General features: G+C 42.6%; 1 protein-coding gene across 2 annotated transcripts in view; it reads left to right on the top strand.

The window, feature by feature from the left end:
• LOC118941414 (uncharacterized) overlaps nt 1-16,008 on the top strand; it is an 87,528-nt gene that overhangs the window by 31,688 nt on the left and 39,832 nt on the right. For both annotated transcript variants that reach the window (XM_090210216.1, XM_090210215.1), the window contains exons 4-6: nt 6,238-6,468; nt 8,698-8,856; nt 10,907-11,014. In XM_090210216.1, coding sequence (XP_090066342.1) covers nt 6,238-6,468; nt 8,698-8,856; nt 10,907-11,014 — 498 coding nt within the window. The remainder of the gene's footprint in view (nt 1-6,237; nt 6,469-8,697; nt 8,857-10,906; nt 11,015-16,008) is intronic.

The following is a 16,008-nucleotide window of genomic DNA, read 5'->3' as shown; positions in this document are numbered from 1 at the left end:
ACATGGGGTTTTCAGTACATGGGGTTTTCAGTACATGTGTCTTAAGCCATCCCTTTAAATACGGTGTATCTTTGATTTAGAATTCTGTTGACCGACTCACTAGAATATATGGAGAGAATAGGTTCAGAAAATTAGGGATCAATGAAAGAAAGCCATCTAAATTAATGCATTTTCATCTCTGTTTTACATTTTGGTTATTCAGCAGACGCTTTTATCCAGAGTGACTTACAGGAGCAATTAGGGTTACGTGTCTTGCTCAAGGGCACATTGGCGGATTTTTCATGTAGTCGGGACGGGGATTCGAACCAGCGACCTTTCGGTTAATGGCCCAACGCTCTTAATCCCTGGGCTACCTGCCACCCTGTTTTAGCACCAATTGGCAGGTTTAAAAATAGTCTGATTTTGTCAGGTATTTAGGGTTAAGAAAGTATTTGAGTCATAAAACAGGTTTGGAGAGCCTTTAATCAAAAATACTGTGGTTTGATTCATCCTGAAAATTGCCACCTTCAGTTTGTCAACCCATGATAATGTTGCAAGATTAGTGTCCATTCAAATATAACAGGGAGAATAATGTACAATAGTAGGCTATACCCTCACCTATTATAACAGGGAGAATAATGTACAATAGTAGGCTATACCCTCACCTATTATAACAGGGAGAATAATGTACAATAGTAGGCTATACCCTCACCTATTATAACAGGGAGAATAATGTACAATAGTAGGTTATACCCTCACCTATTATAACAGGGAGAATAATGTACAATAGTAGGTTATACCCTCACCTATTATAACAGGGAGAATAATGTACAATAGTAGGCTATACCCTCACCTATTATAACAGGGAGAATAATGTACAATAGTAGGCTATACCCTCACCTATTATAACAGGGAGAATAATGTACAATAGTAGGCTATACCCTCACCTATTATAACAGGGAGACTAATGTACAATAGTAGGCTATACCCTCACCTATTATAACAGGGAGAATAATGTACAATAGTAGGTTATACCCTCACCTATTATAACAGGGAGAATAATGTACAATAGTAGGTTATACCCTCACCTATTGCCTGCACTAACTATCAGGTTCTAACTGTTACGGCTTGGGTTGCACTCCGCTCCATAACAGTTTAGTTAGCCTACGTGTAAAAACTAATTAGATCAACTGATACTAATGATCCTCAGCAACCATACGGACGTGACAGCGTTTACAGAGGAGGAAAAGGAATGTGAAGGAAACAATGGAATGATAATATAGGCTATACCACCTGAAGGGAACTAACAGTACATTGGCGGTTGAATATGTGTGGTTATTAGTCCTACTGACGGTTGATACTGATAGTGGATAATATTTAACATGAAAGTCGGGGTGTGGCCTATAATTAAGACATTCGAGAGTAACCATCCCTCAAAGTTAATTAATTAATTAAAATACGGAATAATGCCAAAGCATTTCATAAACTTTACTGTGGGAAAGTTGATTTGTTGATAATGCTTCAGGTTGCTGCCAAATGACTGGTTTAACGTTTGTCTCCAGTGACTATAATGTAAAATGGATCTAAAACAAGTCATTTATATTTACAATCCCCTGATCCAAACAGATGACTCATTAACCTAGCTCTTATCGATAGCTCTTATCAAGTTGTAAATGACAATGTATGGAGAATGGTGTTATTTCTGTCTGACAAAAGAAATTAGTCTTTTTCCACTTGAAACGGGTAGGTAGACATTCATGGTTTCCTTGCAGGTAAAGATGGTCAAATTATGAGGGAATTAAGTCGAGGTCAGAATACATCATATCTGTAGACACACCTCCTCCACACCTTCATTCATTATGAGGGAATTAAGTCGAGGTCAGAATACATCATATCTGTAGACACACCCCCTCCACACCTTCATTCATTATGAGGGAATTAAGTCAAGGTCAGAATACATCATATCTGTAGACACACCCCCTCCACACCTTCATTCATTATGAGGGAATTAAGTCGAGGTCAGAATACAGCATATCTGTAGACACGCCTCCTCCACACCTTCATTCATTATGAGGGAATTAAGTCAAGGTCAGAATACATCATATCTGTAGACACACCTCCTCCACACCTTCATTCATTCAAGCTCCAGACCCAATGAATAGCAGGTGAATAGAATGCTATTTTCATGCTTAGGTTTAAGGTCAATATATACATGGAGAGAAAAGTGCATAAAAAAAAGGAATTGCGTTCCATTTACACACGCTTAACCCGGGTCGGGATTCCCCCACAATAGCCTGTCTGTAATTTAACTATTTGTTTCCATAACCGCTAGGCTGCAGTGTGTGATATGGGACAGTTGGGATTCGGGGGTCTCTCTACAAATCTGAGGGTGTGTGTGTGTGTGGAAGAATTAATCTATCAGAAAACCAGATCTGCGTCTTGTCAGAAAAGGTCAAATTCTGAGCGGACAATAAGTTTCCTTGTTTCTGAAAAACGGTGCCAAATTTGACCCCGAACTCTGGCCATTTTGAAAAGGCGTCTTTGAGAAGCACATTCAGAGAAACCTTCTCCACCCAAATAAGAGTTCAAAGGCTGTCTGTTACTCATTCACCATCATTTGTTTCAAATCCAATCAAATGTTATTGGTCACAAATACGTGTTAAGCAGATGTTGTTGCGGGTGTAGCGAAATGCTTGTGTTTGTTTCTAGCTCCGACAGTGCAGTAATATCTAACAAGTAATATCTAACAAGTAATATCTAACAAGTAATATCTAACAATTTCGCAACAATACACAAAACGAAGTAAAGGAATGGAAATAAGAATATATCAGCAATGTTAGAGCAGCATAGACTAAAATACAGTATATATACAGTGTATATACATATGAGATGAGTAATACCAAATATGTAAACATTATTAAAGTAACTAGTGTTCCATTTATGACCAGTGATTTCAAGTCTATGTATATAGGCAGCAGCCTCTAATGTGCTAGTGATGGCTATTTAACAGTCTGATGACCTTGAGATAGAAGCTGTTTTTCAGTCTCTCAGTCCCAGCTTTGATGCACCTGTACTGACCTCACCTTCTGGATGATAACGGGGTGAACAGGCAGTGGCTCGGGTGGTTGATGTCCTTGATGATCTTTTTGTCCTTCCTATGGCATCAGGTGCTGTAGTTGTCCTGGAGGGAAGGTAGTGAGCCCCCGGTGATGCGTTGGGCAGACCGCACCACCCCCTGGAGTGCCCTGTGATTGCGGGCGGTGCAGTTCAAATCAAACTTTATTTGTCACATGCGGCGAATACAAGTGTAGAACTTACCGTGAAATGCTTCCTTACAAGCCCTTAACCAACAGTGCAGTTCAAGAGGAGTGAAGAAAATATTTACCAAATAAACTAAAGTAAAAAGTAGAAAAAAGTACAAATTAAAATAACACAATGTTGCCCTACACCACATTGTCTGTGTGGGTGGACCATTTCAGTTTGTCAGTGATGAGTACGCCCAGGAACTTGAATCTTTCCACCTTCTCCACTGTCGTCCTGTCGATGTGGATAGGGGCATGCTCCCTCTGCTGTTTGCTGAAGTCCACAATCAGCTCCTTTGTTTTGTTGACGTTGAGTGAGAGGTTATTTTCCTGGCACCACACTCCCAGAGCCCTCACCGGTCTCGTCGTTGTTGGTAATCAAGCCCACTACTGTTGTGTCGTCTCCAAACTTGATGATTGCGTAGGAGGCGTGCTTTGACCTAATGTCTTATGTGGTTACTGAGGCAACATGCTTGTGTTCAAAGACATGCTTGTGTTCATTTTTTACCTTGTTGTAAACACTCACCGCAAGGTGAACACACAACTCCTAATGTTGCCTAGGTAACATAAACATGTATATGTGTATCTTCCTAAGACATTCAGGCAACCAACACACAACTAGCTATAAGTTCTCAATTATACACGGAGTATACAAAACATTAGGCTCTTTCCATGACAGACTGACCAGGTGAATCCAGGTGAAAGCTATGATCCCTTATTGCTATCACTTGTTAAATCTACTTCAATCAGTGTAGATGAAGAAGGATTTTAAAGCCTTGAAACATGGATTGTGTATGTGTGCCATTCAGAGGGTGAATGGGCAAGACACAATATTTAAGTGCCTTTGAATGGGGTATGGTAGTAGGTGCCAGACGCACCGGTTTGTGTCAAGAACTGCAGCGCTGCTGGGTTTTTCACGCTCTAAAGTTTTCTCGTATGTACCAAGAATGGTCCACCACCCAAAGGACATCCAGCCAACTTGACACAACTGTGGAACGCTTAGGAGTCAACATGGGCCAGCATCTCTGTGGAACGCTTTCAACACCTTGTACTATAGAGGACGAATCGAGGCTGTTCTGAGGGCGAAGGGGAGGGGTGCAACTCTATATTAGGAAGGTGTTCCTAGTGTTTGGTAACTGAGTGTATAATACAGTATGTATTTGCTGTCAAAGGGCTATTTTGGTGGTCCTGCAGTAACTAACACTGTACACAGGAGGTCTATTCAGTCATGTTACTGTACTATCCAACAGCTTGAGCTAGACATTTCCTGTACACACAGATCCAGGACCAGCTTGCCCTGCTCCAGTCCTAACCCTGACCATCATGATGGAAAACGTCAAACTGACCGCACAGTAGATCATTGTTATCCTACTACTAATCTCTACACAGCAGTGCTCTTCCTCTCTTTCCTGTCTCTGATGAGCAAAGCCGATGGTGACGAAACCCACAGGTCCACTCAGGGCGTTGTCCTGGATACACATGTACACATCCTTGAGTTTTGACACACACAAACAACGTCTCTGCTATTGTCTCTCTCACACTGTCTCTCTCACACACACACACACACACAGGGCAGTGGTGTGAAAAAGGAAGAGCCATAGGGCCTTGGGGAGGTGTTCCTACTGATAGTGAAGCATGTTTGATTAAGTATGGGGAAACATCTAAAGGAAAGGAGGAGGGAGGAGGAGGTGTTGTTAGTTCCCACCAAGCCCTCCCCTAAGCTGGAGAACAGCCCAGGGGTTACCAGACCTGGGTCAAGTTAAACTACAGTATTTGGCTCTGTGGGTCATGGACAGACATTGTACCAGACATTGGACAAATGAATATGTCAAAAAGTATTTGTGTTGTGCGTGTGATTTATCTTGTGTGGGCGCTAAATCCAAATGCAGCTCAAGTATCTGGAATAGCCTGTAAGATCCAGGGTCCTGTTCAATATCAGCTAGTAGAAACTATTTCAAACAGAGTGAAACAGGAAAGTACTTCATTAACTTGTACTGTAAGACTAAGAATTTAACCTTAACTAGTCACGTTGCCAAATGTGTTGTTACGTTGTGGCCCACTGAACATGACCCAGGTCTGAGGTGTAAGACTAGCCATGTATCCAGATAGTTCATATCATGTTATTATACAGTGCTGCTAGCGTCACCGCAGTTTATTATGTTCTGGAGACGCGGCCCAGTCACTACATGGTGCTCTGTTACAGTATTCAGCAACACTACAGGAACACTATAGGAACATAACCCCTCCCTCTGTGAAAGACCAACCCTGTTCTATTTCAGAACCTTTGACTAGAGGTCACAAACCTCATTCACCTCACACTGGAGCCAAATCTCTGCACCCTAACGTGTGTGTGTGTGTGTGTGTGTGTGTGTGTGTGTGTGTGTGTGTGTGTGTGTGTGTGTGTGTGTGTGTGTGTGTGTGTGTGTGTGTGTGTGTGAGAGAGAGAGCTTGTCTAAAACTTGCTGATATGTCTGTATATATCCATCAATGTCACCCTACAGTATGTCCACGTACTTTGCGCTGATATGGGCACTTCTCTATACGTCTCTGTATGTACTCAGTGCCAGAGGGGGTTCTCTCTCACTCCCTGTCTCTCTCCTATTCATCCTTCCTCTGCTAGCTCAGCTGTGTCACTAGATAAATAAATATGTATCTTCTAGTAGGGCATGTTTATACACACTCACACACACACACACACACACCCTGACTAGTGGTATATGTATTCTGCAGATGCTGAGGAAGCCTTGATCTTAAAGGCAAAACTGATCCTAAATCAGCATTCTTATAAATATACCCCTGATCTTTGTATTGATATGATACTGATATCTTATGTTAGAATTTTCAGTGTACTGACATATTGATATTATGGACATTGATTCATACTGATACAGACGTGAATACTTCTCCCAATACCTGAAACTGATGAACCCTGTTGGTCCTTTCCTACATTTCCCAGGTATCCCCAAGCCACGTGTCACAGACAGACCCTCTGGATTGCCTGGGCCTACTGTGGTGACCTCTAACCCAAAGCCATCCGTCAACCAGGGGTTAGGTGCTGCTCGCCCTTCGGCTGCTATCGCCGCCGCGTCCAAACTGCCCGTGAAGAACCTACCCACAAGCCTTAGCTCCTCTTCTCTGGGCAGCGCCGCCAGCGAGAGTAACGGATCTTCAGCAGCCCTCAGCAAACGTGAGACTGACTGACTGTGTGTGTGTGTGTGAGACTGTGTGTGTGTGTGAGACTGTGTGTGTGTGTGTGAGACTGTGTGTGTGTGTGTGTGTGAGACTGTGTGTGTGTGTGAGACTGAGACTGTGTGTGTGTGTGAGACTGTGTGTGTGTGTGTGTGTGAGACTGTGTGTGTGTGTGAGACTGTGTGTGTGTGTGTGAGACTGTGTGTGTGTGAGACTGTGTGTGTGTGTGAGACTGTGTGAGATGTGTGTGCGTATTGAGTTATTCTTCCTACATTGCGGCACCACAGAAGGTCTTCACACAACACACTCAGTGTGCAAGCAGTGGTTTTCATTGGTGTGGTCTTCCTGTGCTGGTGATTCACATCCTCCTCTTGCCACTAGCTCACACACACACACACTCTCTCGCTCTCGACAATTCCATGAGTCTCCCCTGCCATTTGACTCTGAAGAGAATGTCCATGTGAATCTGGCCCCTCATTGCAGTGGCATTCCTGCTTTCTCTATCGAGGTCAGAGTTCACATCTGCCCAGGCTCTGTGTGTGTGTGATCAGAGAGGCGGACAGGGTACTCTCCTGACCCACATATCCAGGGGGCTTTGTCTGGACGGCATCATAAACCTCTGGATTACATCTGGTCCTCCTCTCTCTATCTACTGTAGCTGCTGGAGAGGTGGAGGAGGGTGGTGGTTGTGTGTTGAGGACGATGGAGGTGTGAGTGGAGAAGGGTGAGGACTGACTCTTACTCACACACATTTATTTAACTCATTTCAGGGAGTAAATGTTAGTTTCCAGAAAGTCTACATGCTTATTGTACAGAGCTGCTGTAGTCTGCTGTCAGGACTGATTTAATGTCCCTAGAGGTGTTAATCAGCTCCCCCACAGTGTTGGCTTGCTACACTGAACCACTCAACACTGGATAATGTATAGTTGCCGTGTCTCAGTTTATCAGGAAATCTATATTGAAATGAACACACAACATGTTGAACGTGTAGAGTTGAGTTTGAGAGTGAGGTTTTATTACTATCTAATAGTTTCATGTGATAGCCCAGTATTCTATTGGTTTAATGTGATACGTCTGAACAATACTATCAACAGCATCACATGACCTCCCTGTGTGACTTGGTCTAAATGGGGATAGGGGGTCAATGGTTGTCTTTGTTCACTACAGTACAGCCACCACTCTGTTGAAGAGAAAGAAGAGGGGGGTGGGGGAGGAGGGGAAAGGGGGATGTTCAAGAGAGATGAAGACATGGATGAGACCTGCTGTAGGAATTCCTTTAGTGACAGAACAGTAGAGAAAAAAGAAATGCCTTCCTTCCTTCTCGCTCTTCTCGCTCTCCTCTCCATCGCTCTCCTCTCTATCGCTCTCATGCACTCTCTCACTCTTCTCACACTCGCTCTCTCTCCACACTTTCACACGCTCTCTCTCTCTCTCGCTCTCACACTCACACTGCAATGACTCAGCGCCGAAGGTAGAAGACCTATGGCTACTGTTGGATGAGCAGGTTGTCATGGTGATCGGATGACGACCAAGATACTGTTGCTATGGCGATGCGCCGCCTCTGTTTACAGAGGAACTAATCACACACACACACAGTGATCACGCAAATCAATCTACCATTGTGCCTTAACCACATCAACATACTGGTTTCCCGATGCTCTAATTGTGTTGCAGACGGCTGTCTCTAATGCAGATGATGTTGTTTATGCAGCGTTTTGAGACACTTGTAATCAGTAGTCTGATGATTGTAATCATGTAGATAATTAGGACCAGAGATTATTCCCCTTTTTTGGTAGGTAATCGGCGTTATGTGCGTTTAGCTTAATGAGGGGAATTATGCCATGTAAACAGCGTTTCTTCTTTCTTACGTTTGGGCTGTGAGAGGTTCTCTATCTGCCCACACAGACTTATTCGCAACAGAGACCATTGCAGTTTTGATACAGTAGAACTATCATCTATCAGTATTGACGTATGGAACGCCGTTTGGGTCTTTCCGTGTCTAAAAAGAAACCCGTCAAATAACACGATTCTATCATAGAATGTTGTGTGTGCTGGAGTTACACGTGCGAGCCAATCATCTTTCACTATTGAACAACTCAAACTAAACCCAATGTAGTTGAGTGAGGTTTGAATGAGTTTCAGTCTATTTCCAAGTGGTTAATAGACTATATTTGTATTAGTTAATTCTAGTATTTACTGTCATCATCCCTGTCTTTCTCTGTCCTAGTCCCAGCTCCAGTGGTGGGGGGCTGTAAGCCAGATGAGAGGCCCAGCCAGCCTACAGCTCCAGTGGGAACCCAGGGGTCGATTAAGGCCCCCACCACTACCAGGCCACTGGGGTTCCGAACCAGAGCCCCCTCACTACCAGGGAGAAGCACTGCAACAGGTGAACACACACACACACACACACACACACACAATACTTTCACGTATCCTTGCTGTATGCTTACTTTCACTCACTAACCTTTTGATTTTGAAACCTATCCCTTTAAGTCTGATGGTCTAAGCATAGTTAGCATTTTAACAGACGTGTCTAAACATGCTCACCACCACTAGCCAGTTTCACTAATGAGTCAGTTTCCCTCTCTGTGATGTGTTTCTCTGATCAGGATCAGATGGACTAGTTTCATTTCACCCAGATGGTGATGTCTCCTCTGGTGCTTTTGATTTGCACACCACACCCTCTCCTTGACTTGAATATATTTTATCTAAAACATGGACATATTTGTGTTGAAATGGGTTGCTTTCTGATTAGACCCAAGGTGTTGTTCCAACAGAACCACATAGATTGGAATATTACCGAACCAGGATTGTATTACCAACCAACCTCAGTCCCTGTGTGTGTCAATGATTACACAACGTGTGGGTCTAATCCTGAATGATGATTGGTTCATTTATACACTTTATCTCCACTATAATGTGTGTCAATGAATATAGCGCTCCCTTATATTGGTTAGATAGAATCTCTGTTTATTTCTGTGGTCCCTGGAAGTGCCCACAGGATATGAGTAATATTAGCTTGGGGTAGATGGAGTACAGTACATCTGCTGTAGCGACGTCATGTTGCCATGGCAGCAGTGACCACTGACAGTTAATGGATACAGTAGTCGGTATGTTAGTTGATTTTTTTCCCCTGTGGATTTCTGCTTGGTTGAAGTGTTAACATATGAGTACCAATATTTTTTATTCCATTGTATCTAGGTCAGTCTGATTTTTCTCATTGGTTTCAAATTTCTTAATTCAACTATAACTTATGAGGACACACACACTCTCTTTCTCTCACACACACACTGCAATGACTCACCGCCGAGGTAGAACACTCCATTCCCACAAATATCTATTCCTTGTGTCCCACTATATTGTAAAATACCAAACCATATAAAGGAGAGTACCTAGTCAGTTGTACAACTGAATTCCTTCAACTGAAATGTGTCTTCCGCATTTAACCCAACCCCTCTGAATCAGAGAGGTGCGGGGGACTGCCATAATTGACATCCACGTCTTTCGGCCCCCGGGGAACAGCGGGTTAACTGCCTTGCTCAGGGGCAGAACAACAGATTTTGACCTTGTCAGCTCTGGGATTCAACCCAGCAACCTTTCGGTTACTGGCCCAACGCTCTAACCACTAGGCTACCTGCATATCAACAGACTAGCTGATTTGTGATTATCTAACTATCTCATTTCTAAAATTATGTTTTAACATAATCGTTTTCCAACCCTGTGGCTCAAATGACCCATCATCCTCCGATTCCCATTGAGTAGGGCCCAGTTATCGATCTGGATATCCTCAATCGGATAGGGTTGAATGCATGCAAATAGAATTAATAGAACGGGAGTCCTCATTCAAGTCAATGATTCTTCTGTTCTATTAATTCTATTTCTATTTCCAATAGAGGAAATCCAGATAACTTTTTGAAAAGCTGGACCCAGGTGATTATGAGGTGTTTATTTATCCACCCTCAGCTTGACCCTGTGGTAGGTGGACACAGGGGCTTGTACCCTGTAGTGGTAGGTGGACACAGGGGCTTGTACCCTGTAGTGGTAGGTGGACACAGGGGCTTGTACCCTGTAGTGGTAGGTGGACACAGGGGCTTGTACCCTGTAGTGGTAGGTGGTAAGCGACATACAGCTGTAATCGCAGCAAAAGGTGGCGCTACAAAGTATTAACTTAAGGGGGCTGAATAATTTTGCACGCCCAATTTTTCAGTTTTTAATTTGTTAAACAAGTTTGAAATATCCAATAAATGTTGTTCCACTTCATGATTGTGTCCCACTTGTTGTTGATTCTTCACCAAAAAATACAGTTTTATATCTTTATGTTTGAAGCCTGAAATGTGGCAAAAGGTCGCAAAGTTCAAGGGGGCCGAATACTTTCGCAAGGCACTGTAGGTTTAGTCTGTCTGTTGACATGGTGTTTCACTATTTCTCTACCATAGGGCTGAAGACTCCAGCGGTGACCAGCCAGGTAGCAGGCAAGCAGGCCCAGAACCCCCTTCAGAGGGCCGGCTCGGCCAGATTCAACCGCCCCGCAGCTGCTGCCACAGGTAAGAGTTCTGTTTGAACGTTTGGGTGTTGGGTTTGGGTTTTGTGCCTGGGTCAGTCTGCTAGTGTTTAGTGTTTTTCTACATAATAGTTAGGGTTGCTTAGAAGGCACTAGAACCAAGGATCTTGAAGTATATTTAAACAATAAGGCCTGAGGGGGTGTTGTATATGGCCAATATACCACGGTGGAGTGCCTGGACACCGCCCTTTGCTGTGGTATATTGGCCATATATCACAAACCCCTGATGTGCCTTATTGCTGTTATAAACTGGTTACCAACGTAATTAGAACAGTAAAAATAACTGTTTTATCATATCCGTTGTATACGGTCTTATATACAACGGCTGTCAGCCAATCAGCATTCAGGGCTCGAACCACCCAGTTTATAATTTATTATACTGTCTCTGAAAAATAGACTTGAGGGCAATATGATTCTCACCCATACAGGTGTCATGGGTTATTGTTGAATTGTGAGCAAACCTCCACAAACCAGTGATACTTTAGCACCCACACCACAGGAGAAGGTAGGCCCCCAGTTACCATGGTAGCGCTCCAGCGTCATCACACACTGGATTTGTGTAAAACTAGACTTGGAAAATTCCCGGCCTCAATATACAGTATGAAAGTGACGAGTCATTTTCCAGGAAGTAGCCTTGAAGTTTTTTTACTTTTGTTTTTGAAGTTTTGTAAGCTTTTAAAATGGTCTTCAATGGGCAAAAATGGAGCGCAGTGTTCTTCAGTGCAAAAACTTTATTACAGGCATCTGGCAGAAGTAAATTCATCCACAAACACAGCTATTATGGTATATACAGTACCGGTCAAAAGTTTGGACACACCTACTCATTCAAGGGTTTTTCTTTATTTGTACTATTTTCTACGTTGTAGAATAAAAATGAAGACATCAAAACGACGAAATTACACATGGAATCTTGTAGTAACCAACATTTTTTTTAAACAAATGTATTTTAGATTCTTCAAAGTAGCCTCACTATGCCTTGATGACAGCTTTGCACACTCTTGGCATTCTCTCAACCGGCTTCACCTGGAATGCTTTCGCAATAGTTTTGAAGGAGTTTCCACATGTTGAGCACTTGTTGGCTTTTCCTTCACTCTGTGGTCTAACTCATCCCTAACCATCTCAATTAGTTTGAGGTTGGAGGATTATGGAGGCCAGGTCATCTGATGCAGCACTCCATCACTCTCCTTCTTGGTCAAATAGCCCTTACACAGCCTGGAGGTGTGTTGGGTCATTGTCCTGTTGAAAAACAAATGATAGTCCCACTAAGTGCAAACAGATGGGATGGTGTATCGCTGCAGAATGCTGTGGTAGCCACGCTGGTTGTGTGCCTTGAATTCTAAATAAATCACAGTGTCACCAGCAAAGCACCATCACACCTCCTCCTTCATGCTTCATGGTGGGAACCACACATGCAGAGATCATCCGTTCACCTACTCTGCATCTCAGAAAGACATGGCAGTTGGAACCAAAAATCTCCCATTTGGACTCATCAGACCAAAGGACAGATTTCTACCAGTCTAATGTCCATTGCTCATGTTTCTCGGTCCAAGCAAGTCTCTTCTTATTATTGGTGTCCTTTAGTAGTGGTTTCTTTCTGGCAATTTGATCATGAAGGCCTGACTCACACAGTCTCCTCTGAACAGTTGATGTTGAGATGTGTCTGTTACTTGAACTCTGTGAAGCATTTATTTGGGCTGCAATTTCAGAGGCTGGTAACTCTAATGAACTTATCCTCTGCAGCAGAGGTAACTCTGGCTCTTCCTTTCCTGTGGCGGTCCTCATGAGAGCCAGTTTCATCATAGCGCTTGATGGTTTTTGCGACTGCACTTGAAGAAAATGTCAAAGTTCTTGACATTTTCCGCATTGACTGACCTTCATGTCTTAAAGTAATGATGGACTGTCTTTCTCTTTGCTTATCTGAGCTGTTCTTCCCATAATACGGACTTGGTCTTTTACCAAACAGGGCTGTCTTCTGTATACCACCTCTACCTTGTCACCACACAGCTGATTGGCTCAAATGGATTAAGAAGGAAAGAAATTCTACAAATTAACTTTTAACAAGGTACACCTGTTAATTGAAACGCATTCCAGGTGACTACCTCATGAAGCTGGTTGAGAGAATGCCAAGCATGTGCAAAGCTGTCAACAAGGCAAAGGGTGGCTACTTTGAAGAATATCAAGTATAGAATATATATATTTTTGTTTAAACTCTACAGGACCGGTGTATCCCCCACGGGATGGTTAAGCTAACGTAGGCTAATGTGATTAGCATGAGTTTATAAGTTACATGAATATTTCCCAGGACAGACATATCTGATATGGGCAGAAAGCTTTAAATTCTTGTTAATCTAACTGCACTGTCCAATTTACAGTAGCTATTACAGTGAAAGAAAACCACGCTATTGTTTGAGGAGAGTTCACAATTATGAACTTAAATGTATTAATGAACCATTTGGGCAGTCTTGAACAGATATGCAAAGGTTCATTGGATCAGTCTAAAACTTTGCACATACACTGCTGCCACCTAGTGGTCAAAGTCTGAATTAAACCTGGGCTGGAATAATACATTATGGCCTTTTTCTTGCATTTCAAATATGAAAAATTCAACGCATGTTTTTTTTCTTTGTATGATCTTTTACCAGATCTAGGGCGTTGTTCTTCTACATTCATTTCACATTTCCACAAACTTCAGAGTGTTTCCTTTCAAATGGTATCAAGAAAATGCTTGCTTCAGGTCCTGAGCTACAAGCTGTTAGATTTGGGTGTGTCATTTTAGGGGCAAATTGGGGAAAAAAAGGGATGGATCCTTAAGAGTTTTTTTTAACACTTGTTTGGTAACTACATGATTCCATATGTGTTATTTCATAGTTTGGATGTCTTCACTATTATTCTATATTGTATAAAATGGTCAAAATAAAGAAAAACCCTGGAATGAGTAGGTGTTTCCAAACTTTTGACTGGTCCTGTATATATCTTAAATGACCTAGTTTTCATGAATTTGATGATATAATCAAGCAAGCACATTCAAAAGATTAGGGGACAGGAACAGGAAGTATGACGTAGGACGATATCACTTGCACGTTGTATCAGTGCACTTCCCTTGACCAGTGTTGTCAAAAGTGTTGCAATGTTGTTACATCACAGATGGCTGACTGAATAATTCTAGATCAATATACAGTATAATCCGAAAGGGTTTCTATAACGATGAACTAACTTTTCACCTCATTTCATTTCACTGAAGCAGTGGTGTGAAGTACTTTTAAGTTAAAAAAAAACTTTCAAGTATTACATAAGAATGTTTTTGGTACCTGTAATTTATGGTTAACATTTTTGAAAACTTATACTTTTACTTCACTACATTTCTAAAGAAAATCATGTACTTTTTACTCCATGCAGTTTCCCTGACACCCAGAAGTACTTGTTACATTTTGAATGCTTATTAGCAGGACAGGAAAATAGTCCAATTCACACACTTATCAAGAGAACATCCCTGGCCATCCCTAATACCTGATCTGGCAGATTCACTAAACACACATGCTTTGTTTGTAAATTGTGTCTGAGTGTTGGAGCCCCTGGCTATCCTTTAAAAGAAAAATAGAAAACTTTTACTTTTGATACTTAAGTACATTTGAGCAATTACATTTACATTTGATTCTTAAGTATATTTAAAACCAAATACATTTAGACTTTTACTCAAGTAGTATTTTACTGGGTGACTTTTACTCAAGTAGTATTTTACTGGGTGACTTTTACTCAAGTAGTATTTTACTGGGTGACTTTCACTTTTACTTGAGGCATTTTCTATTAAGGAATCTTTACTTTTAATCAAGAATTGGATACTTTTTCCACCACTGGTTTTAAGTCACTGTGTTTAGTTCAAAGGTTTTCTATTTAAAACACATTTATGGACTTCTGTAGCCTAATTGGGGAGATAAGAGGGAGAAAATTATAAATAGAAGAATGTAAAAACGTGTTAGCGATTTGGAAAGCATTCCCATGTGTGTGTGGGTCATTAGGAGCGTTTGGGTTGTGCGTTCTGGCTGACTAGCTCGGAGCTCACAAGCTCGTGACAAGGGTAAACAAACACACAAAGAATGGTGTCCCGAACCCTTCCTGTCATTAAAGGGATACAGGGGACTGATGGAAATCACTTGGAGTGAAACTAGGCTAAACTGTTGCCTCTGTCACACACACACCCTGTGTGCGTGCATGGTTAAGCAGCGCTGTTGTAACCAGGCTTGTCACAGATGCCGGCCGGCCACGTCAGCAGTGCCCTGGCGTCGCTACAAATACTTCTTACCTTTGACTGCATTGTTGTGGACATGTGCTCTACGGTGGCGATTCCCATCTGTTTTAACTGGCAGGTTGGCACCGTGTGGTGAGTCAGGAGGAGAATAGGGCAGTCGTTTGAGTCCAAAGTAATGTGTTGACACTAGGGCCATTCGTCCTGCGATCTTTACTGTGATCTTTACTGTTGACAGTTGCCAATAATGCCACTACTAAGGACATGTGGTCCGAACGTGCTCCTATCAACAGGTCTCAGATTAGTTTTTGTTGCTCAGCTCATAAGAGTTGAGGTTAGATTTGGGTTTGCGATTGCTGATCCCAAATCAGTCTTTAAAAAAGCAGAAAGTACAGTGCTTTTAGTTAACATATTTAGGCCATCTCACAGAGGCTTTGAATTATGGATGTGTTCCTGGAGGCCTGGTCAAGCATGGGTCTGTGGTTAGTCCCCTCCCCCAGCCTGGGCTGGTCTTGATTGGGCTAGGCCTCGGCGCCTGGCTGCCTCTCTGCTGCGGTTGCATCAGGAACTCCCATTGGGGGTTTGTGGGGAGCCACCAGTTGCAGACATGCTGTCACCCCCTTCGGCATACCACGCACGCGCGCACACACACACACACACACACACACACACACACACACACACACACACAAAACAATGGCTTTACAGGACAGCGGTTACAATGGCTGTTGAAG

This window comes from Oncorhynchus mykiss, chromosome 19, assembly GCF_057628025.1.
Source record: "Oncorhynchus mykiss isolate SJ-2025 chromosome 19, ASM5762802v1, whole genome shotgun sequence".
Lineage (NCBI taxonomy): Eukaryota > Metazoa > Chordata > Actinopteri > Salmoniformes > Salmonidae > Oncorhynchus > Oncorhynchus mykiss.
The sequence above is the reverse complement of the archived record's forward strand: the minus strand, read 5'-3'. Positions and strand labels throughout refer to the sequence as shown.